Here is a 15,435-nt window from a genome sequence, read left to right on the forward strand (position 1 = left end):
ATTAACTAATTGTCCTTGCGGGTGCATGGTGTGCAGGAAACACATGATGACAGTTTGGGCAAATTCAGAGGCCTTGAGCTTAGACCCTGAACGATCTCGTACTTCAACTCGAGATCCAAACAGGACTCCTTCTTCCACATCGGTAGCCCTCCACTTTCCACTCCTGCTTTTTATTTGGTCACTTAAGGTGTGAGCATGGCCTCCATTCCCCTTTTTTCCAATCTCCGTTCAAATTTATTGGGTTCAGAAAAGGCCCTACTGTCCTTCTGCCGCTTGAAAATAGAGATCAGAGTATCCATTACTTCGACAGAGATGGATGCAGGTCCCAACGCATCGTCCCCATAACAAGGACATCAAAGAGAGGGACCCCCTCTTTCCAACCTGACCCCCGCGAAGATCTCCTCACTCTCCCCTCATTATGCCATTCTCTCATAGCCGTTTTGATATAAAACCCCCCACTCTTGTGGGGCTAAAGCCTAACTACATGGCCATCCCATCAACATCGCTTTCATTACAAAACATGAGATGGCGGGGAGTCAAGGACAGGGTGGCAATAAATGAGGGTGGAATACATCTGGAATCATTGTCATACAGGTTAAGCATTATGCGAACTTCATTCAGGATTGGTAAATCAGCGGCCGGCCTGGAGCTCATAACCCGCAGAGGTAATAAAGATAGAGGCTGCAGAAAGGCCCTCGGCAGGCCAACCAACCACAGACTGTCGTAATGGTGCGGACATCATATCGCAAGGCCGTGTCGGAATTAATTGTGTGCCTATGCAAAAAAGCTGTCCGACTTCAATTTCCTTTGAAAAACACTCGCTTAACAGTTATTGTATTTTTGGGTGCTTCTAAAAATATCTGCACGACATTCAAAAGTATTCCAAGCTGTTTTGAAGTGATGTACAGGCGAAGGTTTAAACAGGATTATGAGAGTGCAGAGGAGACGTCTTCGATGGGGGACTCATTTAATATAGTCACGCACCATTTGGTAGAGAAAATCTACTAGAGTAGACGTGTCATGTTTGAGGAGAGCATGGGCCGCGAAAACATACAGACAAGGGATGGCAGGAGGGGTTACAAGGGTAGACCACCTATCCTAGCAAAAGCGATTGTGGTTATACTCACTGTATGGGGCCGGCGGAACAGGGTGAGTGATGTGCGCGGACCCGGGAACAGCGACAGTTAGCGGCTCCTCCGTACTACCGGACCGCTGGATGGCTAGATCGACCTCCTCATCGTTCAGACCTGCACAGAAAGAACGTGATCTGACATTAAACACATCACTACCATAAGATATTTATGAAAACATAAAAATAAAATAAAAACTTCATTCACAGAATTGCTAATAAATAATTTGGTATTTTTAGATAATTTTCTTGAATTGAATTTTCTGAAATTAAAGCCCTCTTTTACTCACCCTGCTGTTAAATGCCCTATGTCCTTCTATCCCTTTAGAACCTCAAAAGCGGAAATTTTAAACAATAGTCCTGTGCGCACTCCTTCCTTTAATGGCAATTACAAAAATTATACAAAAGTATGACGCAATGATACAGTGATATGCGCTATCCACTAGGCATACTATAAGGTTTTGCGAGAAATACACTTTTATTCAGTCAAAACACTAAGCTTGGCCGTTACTCTGTTCCTGTAAAGACTGGTAACGTTACGAACCGTCAGCAGGTGCGAAGCTCATGCACTGTTGTCATGGCACCCAAGATAAACACACACGCAACATATTTATAAAAATCAGGCTCAATAGAAAAAAAGTGACTCTCATCTTTTTTATAAGGTATATGATAAGAAATAATACAATACTAATAATAAAAGCTCATGAAGTGACTATTGTGTACCAGTTGTCATGAGCTAACGGTTCATACCAGTCATTACAGGAAAGCGCACAGAGTAACGGCCGAGCTTAGTGTTTTGACTGAATAATAGTTTATTTCTCGCGAAACCATATAGTATGCCTAGAGACGCGTGTCTCACTGTATCACTGCGTCATAATTTGATATAATTTTTTTAATGTTTTAACCTGGTCGCCATCCACTGCCATTATAGGAAGGAGCATGTGCACTATTTTAAAATGTACACTTTTGAGGTCTGAAAGGGATAGAAAGACATAGGGCATTAAATCAACAGCAGGGTGAGAAAAAGAGGGCTTTCATTTTATTTCAGGGTGAACTATCCCTTTAATTTAAAGGTTTCTAGCTAATAAATATTTGTAATAAATATTTGACATAAATATTTGACTACTTTTGTATTTGACAGTATGAGTGGCGGGCAAGGAAAAACACTTCATTTGAGAGAAAATTGAATGTTTGTAGGTAAAAAATAGATAATGCTTTGGCACAGTTTCTGCGGTTTTGTAACCTTTCATCTCCCAGTATTCAAGAATCAATGCCTCGTCACACACAAGATAATCTGTCTGAAGACTGAAACTCAGTTCTACAGAATTAAATGCCTGAAAACTCAATGAAATTACGTACAAAACTGTGTAATGGGAGAGGGAAAAGTGGTGATATAAGTGGAAGTGTGTCCTTGACTGTCCTTTTCAACCTGCAAATGAATCTAAACGTTAAAACTCTTGCTAAACTAGGTTAATAGCACTATAGGCGGCAGATGTAGTCCAGGAAGAGCAGCTCTGGAGGTCCAAAGCTCTGAGCTCCTCTCCATTACAGTCAGATCTCAAGAACAGAGCCTGTCCATTTCCTGCCGCTATATTTCCCCAGGTAGAGCTCAGCGGAACCCCAGACGGATAAAATGCATTATTTTAATTTCTTCATTGTAATGTAAATGTATTACATAATTTTGCAAATGCCAATATAATTTAATCTTCAGATCTTTTTTAATGATTTTAGTGGTGATTAAATTGCATAGAGGTCTCTGATGGAAAATGACAGGAGAGGGAAAAAAAGATCTAATATTAATATTTCCTTTTGTGAAAAAAAGAAAAAGAAAAAAAAGCTGGTTTATTTCCAACACGGCATGCAGTCATTGGTCTGCGTCTTGTCTTGATTAAGCATCTCGATGCGGGCCTAAACAGAGCGGTGATGGGGCAGACGGCAAAAAGAGACCGGAGAAACACTAGGAAAGGAAATACAGAGGCGGAAAAAGCCTGTTAGTCGAATGTACTTGTGCGTTGACATTTAATGAAGACATAAAAGCGGGGAAAACATTATGGGCTTCCTCTACAATTGGCACATAAAACCCAAATGCTTTAACATCTCCATTTAGAGCCAATGGTTTAAAAAGGCTCCAGTTTCTATTAAACTGTAAGTTACACATATCAATTTAATAAATCTACTGAATCCTACAATACACACACACTCCCTCTGACCTTTGTTTGTCCACAGTAGACTGGAGTGTGTCACGTCTGTCATTGCGTATTTAGTCTCTCTCTCGCGCGCTCTTGCTCTGTTTACTGGAGATATCCCCTTGGGCATTGCACTACTCTATTCCACATGCTTTCATACGGCACGGCTGCCTGCCAGAGAGCCAAAAGGCTGAGCTTTGCTCCAAATTGAGCTGTTTAAAGAGCAGACAGCAAGCTGTTTTTGCGCTGTAATACACACATCATAAATGTGGCAAATGCCAGTGCCACATGTGCTTAAATAGAGCGGAGAGAGCTAAGAGCTTGGCAGAGAACAGAGTCTGAGCCTGTTCAGCCCTGTCTGCTGTCTGCTGGGTATGAAATCACAGTCACACTTCATAGAGCCTCACTAACAACACTGCAAAACAATACAAGAGCGCAGTGGAGGTAGGGTTGCATGGTTAATCACGCGGTTTTATCGCTGCGTTTCACGGTTTTCCAGTAAAACTTCCAATTTATAACTGTGGGAGAGTTTAATTATCGGAATTACTGCGTAAAAATCAGTCATTCTTTAAGAAAAGTTCATGTCTATTAAAAACAGAAATACATTTATAAAAAATTAATATATAATGAAAAAAGTATCACTTAGTAGTGAGGTGAGGCCAGTGAAAAAAAATGCTTGCTGTCCGTAGGTATATTACCACTGTTGTTGTCCATAACAATAATAATCTGTGGCTAAAAAGCCTTAACTGGCTTTTATTATCCTCATAATCAAAACAAATCAGTCCTCCTCTAAATAATAAACGCTACTGTTCAAATGTATTTTATATTGTGTAAATTTAATTAAATTTAATTTAATATTCATTAAATAGTCCTGGAAAAAAATATCATTGTATTAACAGCTTTCAATAATGATAATAATAACGACATGCTTGAGCATCAATGAATACTGGAGAAATGCCGAAAATGCAGTTTTGCCATCACAGGAATAAATTACATTTATGACATATTAAAATAGAAACTACACTCTAAAAAAATTCTGAGTAAAAACAACCCAATGTTGGGTCAAATATGGACTAACCCAGCAGTTGGGTTGTTTTAACCCAGCGATTGGGTTGTCTTAAGCAAATCTTTAACCCAACCCCAGGATTAAAACAAGCCAATCGCTTGGTTAAATTGCTGGGTTAGTCCATATTTGTCCCAACATTGGGTTAAAACAACCCAGCATTTTTTAGAGTGTAGTTATTTTAAATTGAAATAATATTTCACATTATTATTGTTTTGCTGTATTTTTTATACAAATTTACCTTTATTCTACACTGCTCTGTCCCTCCTTGTAAAAACGGTCTGATGGTTTCTGGGTTCTATAAAGCCGGTCCCTCAAAAATACGCAATGGGCTCAGATTGGTTAGCTGGCCCAGTGTGTTCTGATTCGCTAACTGCCTATTCACGTATCTCTGAAACCCCGTACCTTTACCGGTAGTCTGTAAAGACTGCTGCAGGCGCAGCGCTTAGATGACACGACGCGTTCTTATTACAAACAAAAATAGCAGGATAAAATATAAGTTAAGTGGTAAATAAGTCCAAGATTGCACTGTCTGTTGCTCTCCTGCATCTATCTGGGTCTAAGCAGCTGTAAAACAGTGATAGATCTCGAGGCAGGCGCGTCGACGAGTACGTACATCAAACGCAGATGTAGAACAGTGAGAGATCTTGAGGCAGCTAGGTGAAATGCTTTTAGTTAGTGGTGAATATTGATCTATCGTGCATTCCGTTTATGAGGAGGGGTTTATGTAAATATTGGGGCTGATGATGTCAGCAACCCTAGAGGAAAAGTCTGTAGTCCTTAGAAATTGATTTCTTTAAAAGCAAATATCTCCCTGTGCTTTAAACTTTGAACGTTGTAACTTTGCAGATGTTGCATATGCTCAAACAACATTACACACTAGCTAACAATAGAAAAGTGAAATCGTGTTTTACCACCCCTTAAAATGTTTTGAACGTTAGTGTAGTTCTTAGCTAACTACAGACTGTTATAGTTATAAAACAAATGTTGCAACTTAAGGCGCAATAACAGAGAACGTGCAGCCATGGGGAAGCAATTATCTGTATTTTATAACCACTTCAGATGTGGCTCATCCAATCAGAATTTGTAGTCAGATAAAAATGACCTAGTTATTTAACATTTTATGGAGGTTTTTGAATCGGTTTCCACTTGAGATAGCAAGAGGACACAGCAGCAAAACTTTAACGTCCAGAATTTATGACGCAGATCTCTCTACATATAACCATATTCTCCTTTACTGTCAAGAATGATATTAACAAAATTTATACCGCCACCAATTTCAATAAAATGACCATGTAGCCAGTTTCACCTCTCTTGTGGAAATCTCTAGGTCGAGGTCAAAGTTAAAAGGAGGGCAGTTTCTGTGGAGGTTGAGATGGCCCTGAGAAAATGTTGAATAATTTAAGGCAAATATTGGTCATCCTGTCTTCCATGGCATCCAAAGTGCCAGGAAGCAGCCATGTCCATGTGCTGAGCTGGTGCAGTCAGCCTGTACTGTCCAATAAGCAATAATGTGTCCCTGGACTCCCTATTCATCTGACCACACTAGACTGCTTGGTGGCAGACTATTGAATGAGACTTTGAGGCCCCCCTCTCATTTCCTCTCACTCACCTCACCGTAAAGACACTCTCAGGAAGTTCACGTTTTTGTGAGTTCACCTCAGAACGAGCAGGTCGTTTTCTAAGGACGTAATGAACAAATATGTACATATTTGTAATGTCATTTGAATTCTTAAATAGCACCCACTGCGCAACTACAAAGTGGTCCGCCGTGCCTCCGAATAAGATGCATGCAAATTCATTAACGCGTTTGCTTTTCTTTCGGGTTTTCGGACTCACTCAGCTGTTTTGTCTCCTCTGATGCCTTTATTACAAAGAAAATGGGACGACAAATGAAAGACCTTTGAGATCCAATTTAAAAGAAGGACAACAAGAGTGAATTTTACATATAAAAGGAAAAGGACACAAAAAAGGAAACAAGATATTTATTACGGTTTCCAAAACCTGTGGAATGACCCCTCAGACCTCCATTTCAGATCGACCCGCTGGTAGATGAATTTTTTTAAGACATAAATTACATCTAATGACGACACCGTAAAAAAGAACAATAATGGAAAGCTATTCTGTATTTCATTATACTGTATTATTTGGTGCACCTGATACACGCAGAGCCTGTTTATGAGTCACCATATTAGCAGATGCTCAGTCGAAGCATTTGCTTTGACCTTGCCATTCTCATTGGGGCATGAAATTACGGTGGTGGCACCACGATATTACAGCTATAAATACTGTAAACTGCATATCTGGGCTACGTTTTCTATTGTCTTTCAACATAAACCTGATCGGTATTTATTTAAAGGAAAACCCATTGCTCTCTGTATTATTTATGGCTCTATTTTCTGGGCTCTTATTTCCAGGATGTTTTTTTTTTCCACCCTTTTTTTAAAGAGTGATGAGGCGACTCATCCAGCCATAAAGTGCAGTTTTCCAATTTTGGCACTTGTGAACTTCATAGCGTATGAACAAGCTCGCAGGGACAATTATAAAATTGCTTACTGAAAGGCTGTCAAAGGTGCCTGCTCTTTTTTCAGCAGACCAACAAGGCTTGGACGAATTTGCTTCGTGAATATTACTACTTATTATAATAATACCAGATTGAACAACAAGAAAAATACTTAAGGTCGTAAAAATGGAGGTCACCGAGAGCGTTTCTGTGAGATTCCACATGTCAAGTCCATGTCCCACATGATTGCATGCCTTAAATAATGACCGCTCTCATAGCGTATTCATTTATGTATTAAAAAAAAGAGGACTCTGGTCATTTTCCTGCTTTATCGCCTTCTCCTGATGACAAAGTGAAAAGCGACTGGCCTAGGTGGCGCCGTGGAGTAATTTATAACCACATCAATCCCTTTGTCTTTTATGCAGGCCTTGGTCATTGCCATTCCTGTCCAAGAGGTGAGTCGCATCACCTTACTTGCAAACACTTTCCTATTAATATCAGGGATGATGAACCATTTCTTTAACTTTATGGTGTGAGCGGTATTACACCTGCAGTGCACCAGTGTCCCTCATGGCCCTTTGAGCATAATGAAATGACTACAGGAAGAACACTAGTGAGGTCAGAGATCTGAGCACTCAACTCAACAGCTTGTGTCGCACCCGGACGTCCACTTAAAAGTTTGCAGGAAGCTACTGTGTGAAGTTTGTGACAGGACAATATAGAAATATTATATCTGTTGAGAAAGCTAAGGAAATTACAGAATTGCATCCCTGATTACACAACTGGAGACGGTAAATGAAGGACAGTAATTTCTGTACCGCTGCCAACTAGCAGTCATCTGAAAAATTCAGCCTGTAGTTTTTAAGATAACGATGTATCAGCGGGCACACTTCATTTTTAGTGATTTCCCCTGAGTGAGAACACAATTTAATGTTGTTCATAATTAAAATATAATTTATTAGAAAAGAAACTCTGTGGAGAATGTGTGTACACTTAACTAAATGTTGTCAAGCGCACGTATAACACAGTGAGGGGGCCATTCACACAGAACATGTTTTTTTTGCATTCTTCGCTGCTTTTCCATTGTTTTTCTATGAATACTTGCGCTAGACGAACACCTTTGACCATTGTGTTCACATCTCGTATACTTTGCAACATGACACCATTCTAAAAATGCAGCGCTCATGTTAAAAGAAGTTTGATTATAAAAAAGAAGTCACAAGATCTTGTATTTTCCCCCCATTCCATTTTACGTTTTTCCGAGTTCTGTGTGAATAGTCCCAAAGAAATGTGCATTCTTTGAATCAGAGATACACTGTAAACCCCAACTCTCAAAATAATTAATTGGTTAAAGTAGAGTCAACTCAAATTAAACAAATTAGTTCAAACAAATGACCTTTTATGAGTATTTAAAACTTTCTTTTTCTTTTGAGTTTTTAAAATTGAAATTTTAAGCATTTAAATTCTTTCATTGTTTGGAGTTTTATGAACTTGTTTCTTTTAATTAAGACTTACTTAAATGTGCTGTATGTAAGATGGCAGCTAGGGGTTGAAATGGGTATTGCAGTCCAAATTCAAAATATTGTTTATTAGGGGTGCTCCGATCGATCGGCAACCAGTCTCAATCAGCCGATAATCGCTTTGGGATGATTGATTGGCGGTCTCTAAAAAGGCCGATCTCATAAACCGATCTAATGCTGACGACACAAAGATGTGCGCCTGTAGTGAGAGTGAGGGCATGATATGCAGAGGCGGCAGTCCCATTCTCTTTCCGGTGCGGGTAAAATAATTAAAATGATGAAGGTGAGGTACAATTCATATTCTGTATTAAATAACTCACAAAGTCATTTGAAAACTTTCTGTGAGACCTAAGTTCACAAACAGCGCGCTCTCTCTCTCTCTTTCTCTTTCACTCTCAAAATCCTCAAATGGCTTCACATCAGCGCATCGCATCTGCAACTAAAATCGAGCTGCACAGTTGACACAGTATTTGCCACTTACACAATCGAGGCACAATGTTGCATCGTCCCTAAAGTTTATCATTTGCATTTATTTTTAAGTATCGCCAGTGTTCATTCAGCACTTACGCACGCTCTAAAAGAGACCGTAATCTAACACACACTCACCTGACACACACACAGCCCATCTCACAAAAAGCTTGCAAACACAAATTGCGCTACAATGGTCAAATACACACAAAAATGTATGTACTAATTTACCGTCTACTCTTGACGAGTATGCACGTAAACCCTGTCGTGACTCGCGAGTGTGTAACTGCATGTAGTCTAACCGTCTCGGTGTATTCGCTCTTAAAGTGTAAGCAGTAGAATAAACTGCTGCTGTCTCTCAGTTTCTCTTTGTCTTGTTGTTTGATGAACCTTAATGAAACTCACTGCTCTTGAATGGCTAACTTTTGCAACTTTGTAAGGACTAACTTTTTTGTTTTTTTTGTAATGAGTAGCTTTTGCAACTTTTGTAAGGACCAATTTACATTTGATTATTTATTAAATTTCTTTAGTATCTCTTACCTCAATACTAATGTTAGACCTAGCTGGAAAAAAATGCACTGCATAATCAAAGATTTAAGTGAGATAATATATAACAAGAGTCATCTATCAAGGGGAATTCCCCCATTTTCAGAAATAATCAATTCCCTGAATGAATGTCTGTAAAATTCCTTTTAAATAATTCTAGCTTCAAATAAGTCGTATCTGTGATCAGATCGGCAGATACTGCTTCATGTGATCAGTGATCGGCTTCAAAAACCCTGATCAGAGCACCTTTATTATTTAGAAAGAATGGCATTGGCATACAGTACCTTACATTATTTTATTTTTTGGATCTGATGTATTTGTTTCCTTAACTACATCAGATGTTCATAATAATAACAGGAAAAAACTGTCCTTTGTGACAGTAGCCATTTACATATAGCTGCCAATAATTAAATATAATCAGTGTTTTAAGATGCTACATCCCATTAAGCTGATCTGATGCGTGTTGGTCTGCCAAACCCCTCTGTTTGGAATCATTTTATTTTACTCTGCTTTATTTGGGAAAGATGGCCTACAGTAGCCTAAGCTATCTCATTTTTTAAAAGAAACACTTGGTGGTTCTTCAAGATCTTCACTCTAGCCCATTTCTACAGTTTTTTTTTTTTTAATTTAGAGTTAGTTTCATTTCAACAAATGATGCAAACTCCCATTCCCCTGCCATTCTGTGATCGGCAGTGATCGGCAATCGGCAGATCATGATCTTGGTGATCGGTAATCGGCCCCAAAAATGCTGATCGGAGCATCTCTATTGTTTACCCTGCCCTCGTGTCCTCAGACTCAATGCACATAATTAACAGGAACAACCACAATTGACAATGGAAGATGAGGAGACTCACTGGACACACTGTACGCCGAGTTAATTTATCCACGTTGTAATGTGTTTCTGTTCATAGATATTTTAAGATGGAAACCTGTGGTGGTGAAACACAATTGGGTAAATTGGCAACGTGCGTTATCGCACAGACCAAAACAAAAACGGACATTCTGACATGGAACGCACATTTCAAAGTAAAATAACTGGCTGTAGCTTTGTTTTTCAGAGAACATCAGTATGTGAAATCAGCATGTTTCCTTCATATCTGCAAACATATGGTATTTTTATGCTTTAGTACAATTAATCAATCAATCAACCAACTCTATTTATATAGCGCTTTTACAATGACGATTGTTTCAAAGCAGCTTCACAGTGTTAAACAGGACAATATTGCAACAAAATTTGATTTGGCTGTACAGTCGTTCTGGAGAAAATAGTGATGTCATCAGCTTATTTTAATTTATCATATACGACAATTCACCATGACGTCACAACAGCAATAAACGCTCGTCCGGGTGGCAAAAGCCGAAGCGTTCCTATGGCAACGCTAGTAAATTGCTTGGGTTTCAGACCTGGTTAACATGATTATTGAGGGACTGATTAACTAATTCAGGAGATAGCAATTCATGAAATGCCTAACCTTGCTCCAGTAGATGTAGCGCTAGTCTAATACCATAATTTTTAAATGAGCCTCAGCCTACCATTGAGTAGTTATTTTAGTGACTGTTGCTGTGTGACTTACTATATGTTAGGCTATTGTAGATGGTCTATTTCCCTGTTATATAACTCAAAAGGCTATGATCGTTTTTATGTTGCTCAGTCGGGGTCGGATCAGATGGCACAGGCGTGAGATTCTGACGGTCAAAAGGATAGCGTGCTGTAGACTAGCGCTACTCCGCTAACGTTATGGCATTCACTCAAACTAAACTTGCGGTTATGATGAAGCCAGTGTGGTACACGCATCAATTATCCATCAGCCTACGACTATGTTTTGCTTTTCCTTTTCCTTCTATTGACATTTGATCAGTAGCCTACATGACACTAGAAGTTCTGTCTCTTCCTACTTTTACTTCAGGCAGTGACTGGCAATGAGTTTGATCTTTAAAAGAGATCTAAAATGTACTAATATTAGTCTTGAATTTCCCGAATTTTTGGATATATTTACTTTTTTCTGAAGGAAATCGATGCAATCCAACACCTTTTGCTGTATATCTGAAGGCGTAACCCCAAACACAACACATTTTCATCATAGTTTCAACTTTAATCAACAACAATGTTCTTATCTCTGTAAACGTTTACAGTAGCCGGCTGATCTCTTCAGTTTGTCAGTAGAAGCCGCTCGCGTTCTGCCACCCGGAAGTATCTTGAGGCGATTGTTCACTAACATTCTGAAATGGTCTATAGCGACAATGTTGGCAGATCAGTAATATAGTTTATAGAATTAAATAAGACCTAATTAATTAATTGTATTTGTATATTTAGTTGAAAAACTTCAGATCATCATTTTAGTGTCCCCAACTGAGCAAGCCAAGCCAAAGGTGACAGTACAGTCAAAAGCATACATATATACATACACCTTTATATATAATACTGTGGCGAAGGGGGCGTGGTTCTAAGAGGTCTGCAGCGGGAGAGAGAGCTCAGAGGGGAGCGGCAGGTAAGTAGGTCAAGCACAGATGACGAACACCTGTTTCTGATTGCAGTAATTGGCGTGGAGAGAGCGCATTTAAGCCACGGCCGGGAGAGAGTCGAGAGAGAGAGAGTTGGACTGGGACTTCGCGTGCACAGCAGAGAAACTGAGAGGCCTGACACAGAGTCTGATTGAGAACGGAGCGATCCATATCGTGGAGAAACTGAGTTACCACACACACACACACGTGTGTTTATTGTTTATTTGAAAAGACTGAATAAAGAGAGCCCCAGTCCCAGTCAAAGCCGACCCCTGTCTTCTTCCTTCCAAACACAACAAACTTTACTACAAATACACCTTTACATTTAACCGAAACTGGGCTGGGGTTTCTATTTTCCAGTATGATCTCAAAAGGGACAGTAAATGCAAAAAAGAAGTGCTATAATATGTTTTTTTGTGTGCAAGATTTACATCAAGTGGGAGATTTAGTAGTGTTTAATGCTTTGTTATGCTAGTTTAGAAGAGTTTCTGTTATGTTTTTTTTTCTTTTTCTAAAACAATGCATTCACTGAGACAAAAATGCATTTGCCCACATATCTAAATGTAGGAAAGAAGTTGAATAAGCCCTATTTCTGAAAACGGTGGAGTGTTCCTTTAAAGCTAGTCAAGTTTCCACTACTAAAAATTACTTCAGATTACATGATATTTTAAGTTAAATGTATGAACTAGGCACTAGCTTACTGAAATATTTCAAGTTCAGAGCAATTAAAATGTATGATTAAAAAAAAAAGTCTGCTTACTTAAACTTTCAATTGCCTCAGTTTATTTTAGTTTTGCCAACTGCAGGTATACAGTGTAGCAATGACTTAAAGTACTAACTTATCATACAGTGAATGAATCATTGAAAGATTGAGATTCAAAATGTTGACACAAGTTTAAGACTAATTTGTCATGTGTTCATTAAAAATAACAACCTCTTAAGAGTCAGCAGTTCAATTTGTTCACAAAACATTAAAATCATACTGAAAACTTGTACTAAACTACAACAAAATGCAAATTCAGCATTGGCACAGCCGAATAGTAATTTATAAAATATTGGTATATCTGCGTTTCAAGAAGCACATCGTTTAAAAAAATAATTGGTTAAATATACGATAATATTATTATAATAAAATAATGAAACTTAAAATAATAAAATAAATGTTTATTTAATAAACTCTTTAAATCAAAATATAGAACTGATGCGGACAAAATGCATCTGAAAACAGTCACTGAAAACACTGTAAAGTGATGACAGAGTTCTACCCACTAAGTTGACATCACTAAACCCACATGCCTGTAGTGTACCTCAAGTTGTGAAAATCAAGATACAGAGACATTGCTAGTTTTCTGGCAGTTATGGCTCAATCTAAGAAATGTTAGTTTACAGGGCTTTCTCAGTACGATAATTTTGGGATTTATTGGTAAAATTGTACAGACCACAGTAATTACAGTGCAGTGATAACATGCAGCTTCTTTAAAACACCTTTCTTTAAGGACAGCTCATACAATTAACGCAAGCCTAGATAATAAGTACATATACACCCACATTTGGAAAAACTCAATCTAAGAGTGATGTAATGATGTACTGGGAGATCAGTAATTCACAATTTACACTGTAAAATGACCTGCTTAGAAAACATTAGCGCATATCTCTGAATGCTTACCGAGACCAATCACATTCCCCTTGAAAAGAGAGGGAGACAGAAATACTGAGAGAGTGAAAGGGGTGGAAATCACGGAGGTATCCTTCAGCACGGATTAGAGCATAACGGCATGTAAATAATACGTGTAGGAGAGATTGTTGTGTAAAGACGCTGCAACATGTAATCAAAGTGCTTCCTATTTTCCCCTTCATCAGCTGCCCGCCACTATGGCTGCCTGCTGCAGGAATCCAATTTAACTCCCCACTCCACCAGAAGATGGTATTGTTTTATTTTATGGGAGCTTTGACATTTCTCACCGTTAATATAGAGCAAAACTGGAAAATATTTACATAAATATGCCATTAAACTGTATTAGAAATTAAGATGGATGGATATTTAGGTCTTTGTTTGGGGGAAGTGACTGACCTGAAATCTGATCTCTGATCTTTGTAACGTCCACAATGCTCCTCTCATTTACTTGCATCATGACAGACAGCTCAACAACGTCACCTTATAATATTACCTTATACTGATTCCCAACCAGGTAGCACTTGAAAAGATTTGAACGTTTTTATAAACTTATAAAACAGAAATGTCATATAATGTAAAAAAGCATTGGCGCCTCATTGATGTAATTTCCTGATCTTGTTTCCCTTTCATAATATCCTATCAAATGAAGGCATAAAAGTCAAAAAATATTTTTACTTAAAATTATTATTTTTTCTCTTTTCTTAAATAGGTTGAAATTAGAGATTGCAATTTTCTTGGCCGTTTCCGGTTGTTTTTAGGTAAGTGACCTGCCGATACCGATTTTTGCAGATTCTGATTTTATTTCTAAGAACTATAATTGATAGCATATACTAACAAAAATGTGCTTTTCTTCAACACAAAGTATTATTTTAAAACACAAGAAAACACAAGTAAAAAGCAATAAAATAGGAACAAATTTCAAACAACAGCACAAATAAATACAATATAATAAAGAGAGATACGTCTGAAATAAGCATTGCTTTAAGTTTATCATATGGCTAAGTTTAAAAGTAGGCAATTCAGGTAAGAAATAATACAAACATTAAAGTAATCAAATGTAAAATAACACTGAATAGTCTTCATTGTAAAAAAAATTCAAATACACACCGATTAATGCTTACAACTAAAGTTCTACAACTCATTCAGTCAAGATCTCATTCAGTAATTTTCTTTTGTTCTTTGATGAACATGACAGACAGCAGCAAGAACATTAGACTGCTGTCCTATTAAGAGTTTATGCACGGACCCAAAATATTACTACACAACAGCATTTGAACGTTTAAGTGCAGTGAGCCACTGATTTTGGTATTTTTTGACACTCAAGCTGTTTGAGACCGAGAAGTGGCTTTTGCGGTGCAAATTTACAGATCAGTGGTGCTCCAAAACTGTTTTTGAATTATCCGCAATATAAGTATCTCGTGTGTCGCTTCACTGTTGAAGAGAAGAGATTGTGAACACGCAGTTGACGTTATAGCCCGTGTCTCTAATATTACTTACTTTTTACTTTAAGGACCGCATTTTTAGGACCCTTGTTTTTTGGGGGTTTTTTTTGTGACAGCACCATCTAGCCAACTGTACTCCAACAGAGGAGACCTGACTCAAACTTTTTCCACCTAATTTTGAACAAAACAGCAGGCACCACCATTTTAAACTTAATTGCTTAAATTTGTTTAAATTTCAACAGGGTTACCAATGGTTTAGGGCTAGGGGTTGTTTAGGACAATATATCAATTCAACTTAATCAATTAAACAACTAAATCATTGCTAGGGTTCTAGAAATGTGGTCCTGGAAATGCAGCCTCTGTGTCGCTCTCAATAAAAACTGGCTTGGAATCGGAAATAT

General features: G+C 38.2%; 1 protein-coding gene across 1 annotated transcript in view; it reads right to left on the reverse strand.

The window, feature by feature from the left end:
* The window catches only part of pex14 (peroxisomal biogenesis factor 14), a 96,417-nt gene that overhangs the window by 31,012 nt on the left and 49,970 nt on the right, over positions 1-15,435 (reverse strand). The window contains exon 4 of the mRNA XM_067445971.1: positions 1,128-1,247. Within this exon, the coding sequence (XP_067302072.1) occupies positions 1,128-1,247 (120 nt within the window). The remainder of the gene's footprint in view (positions 1-1,127; positions 1,248-15,435) is intronic.

Source organism: Pseudorasbora parva, chromosome 6, assembly GCF_024679245.1.
Source record: "Pseudorasbora parva isolate DD20220531a chromosome 6, ASM2467924v1, whole genome shotgun sequence".
NCBI classification, from domain to species: domain Eukaryota; kingdom Metazoa; phylum Chordata; class Actinopteri; order Cypriniformes; family Gobionidae; genus Pseudorasbora; species Pseudorasbora parva.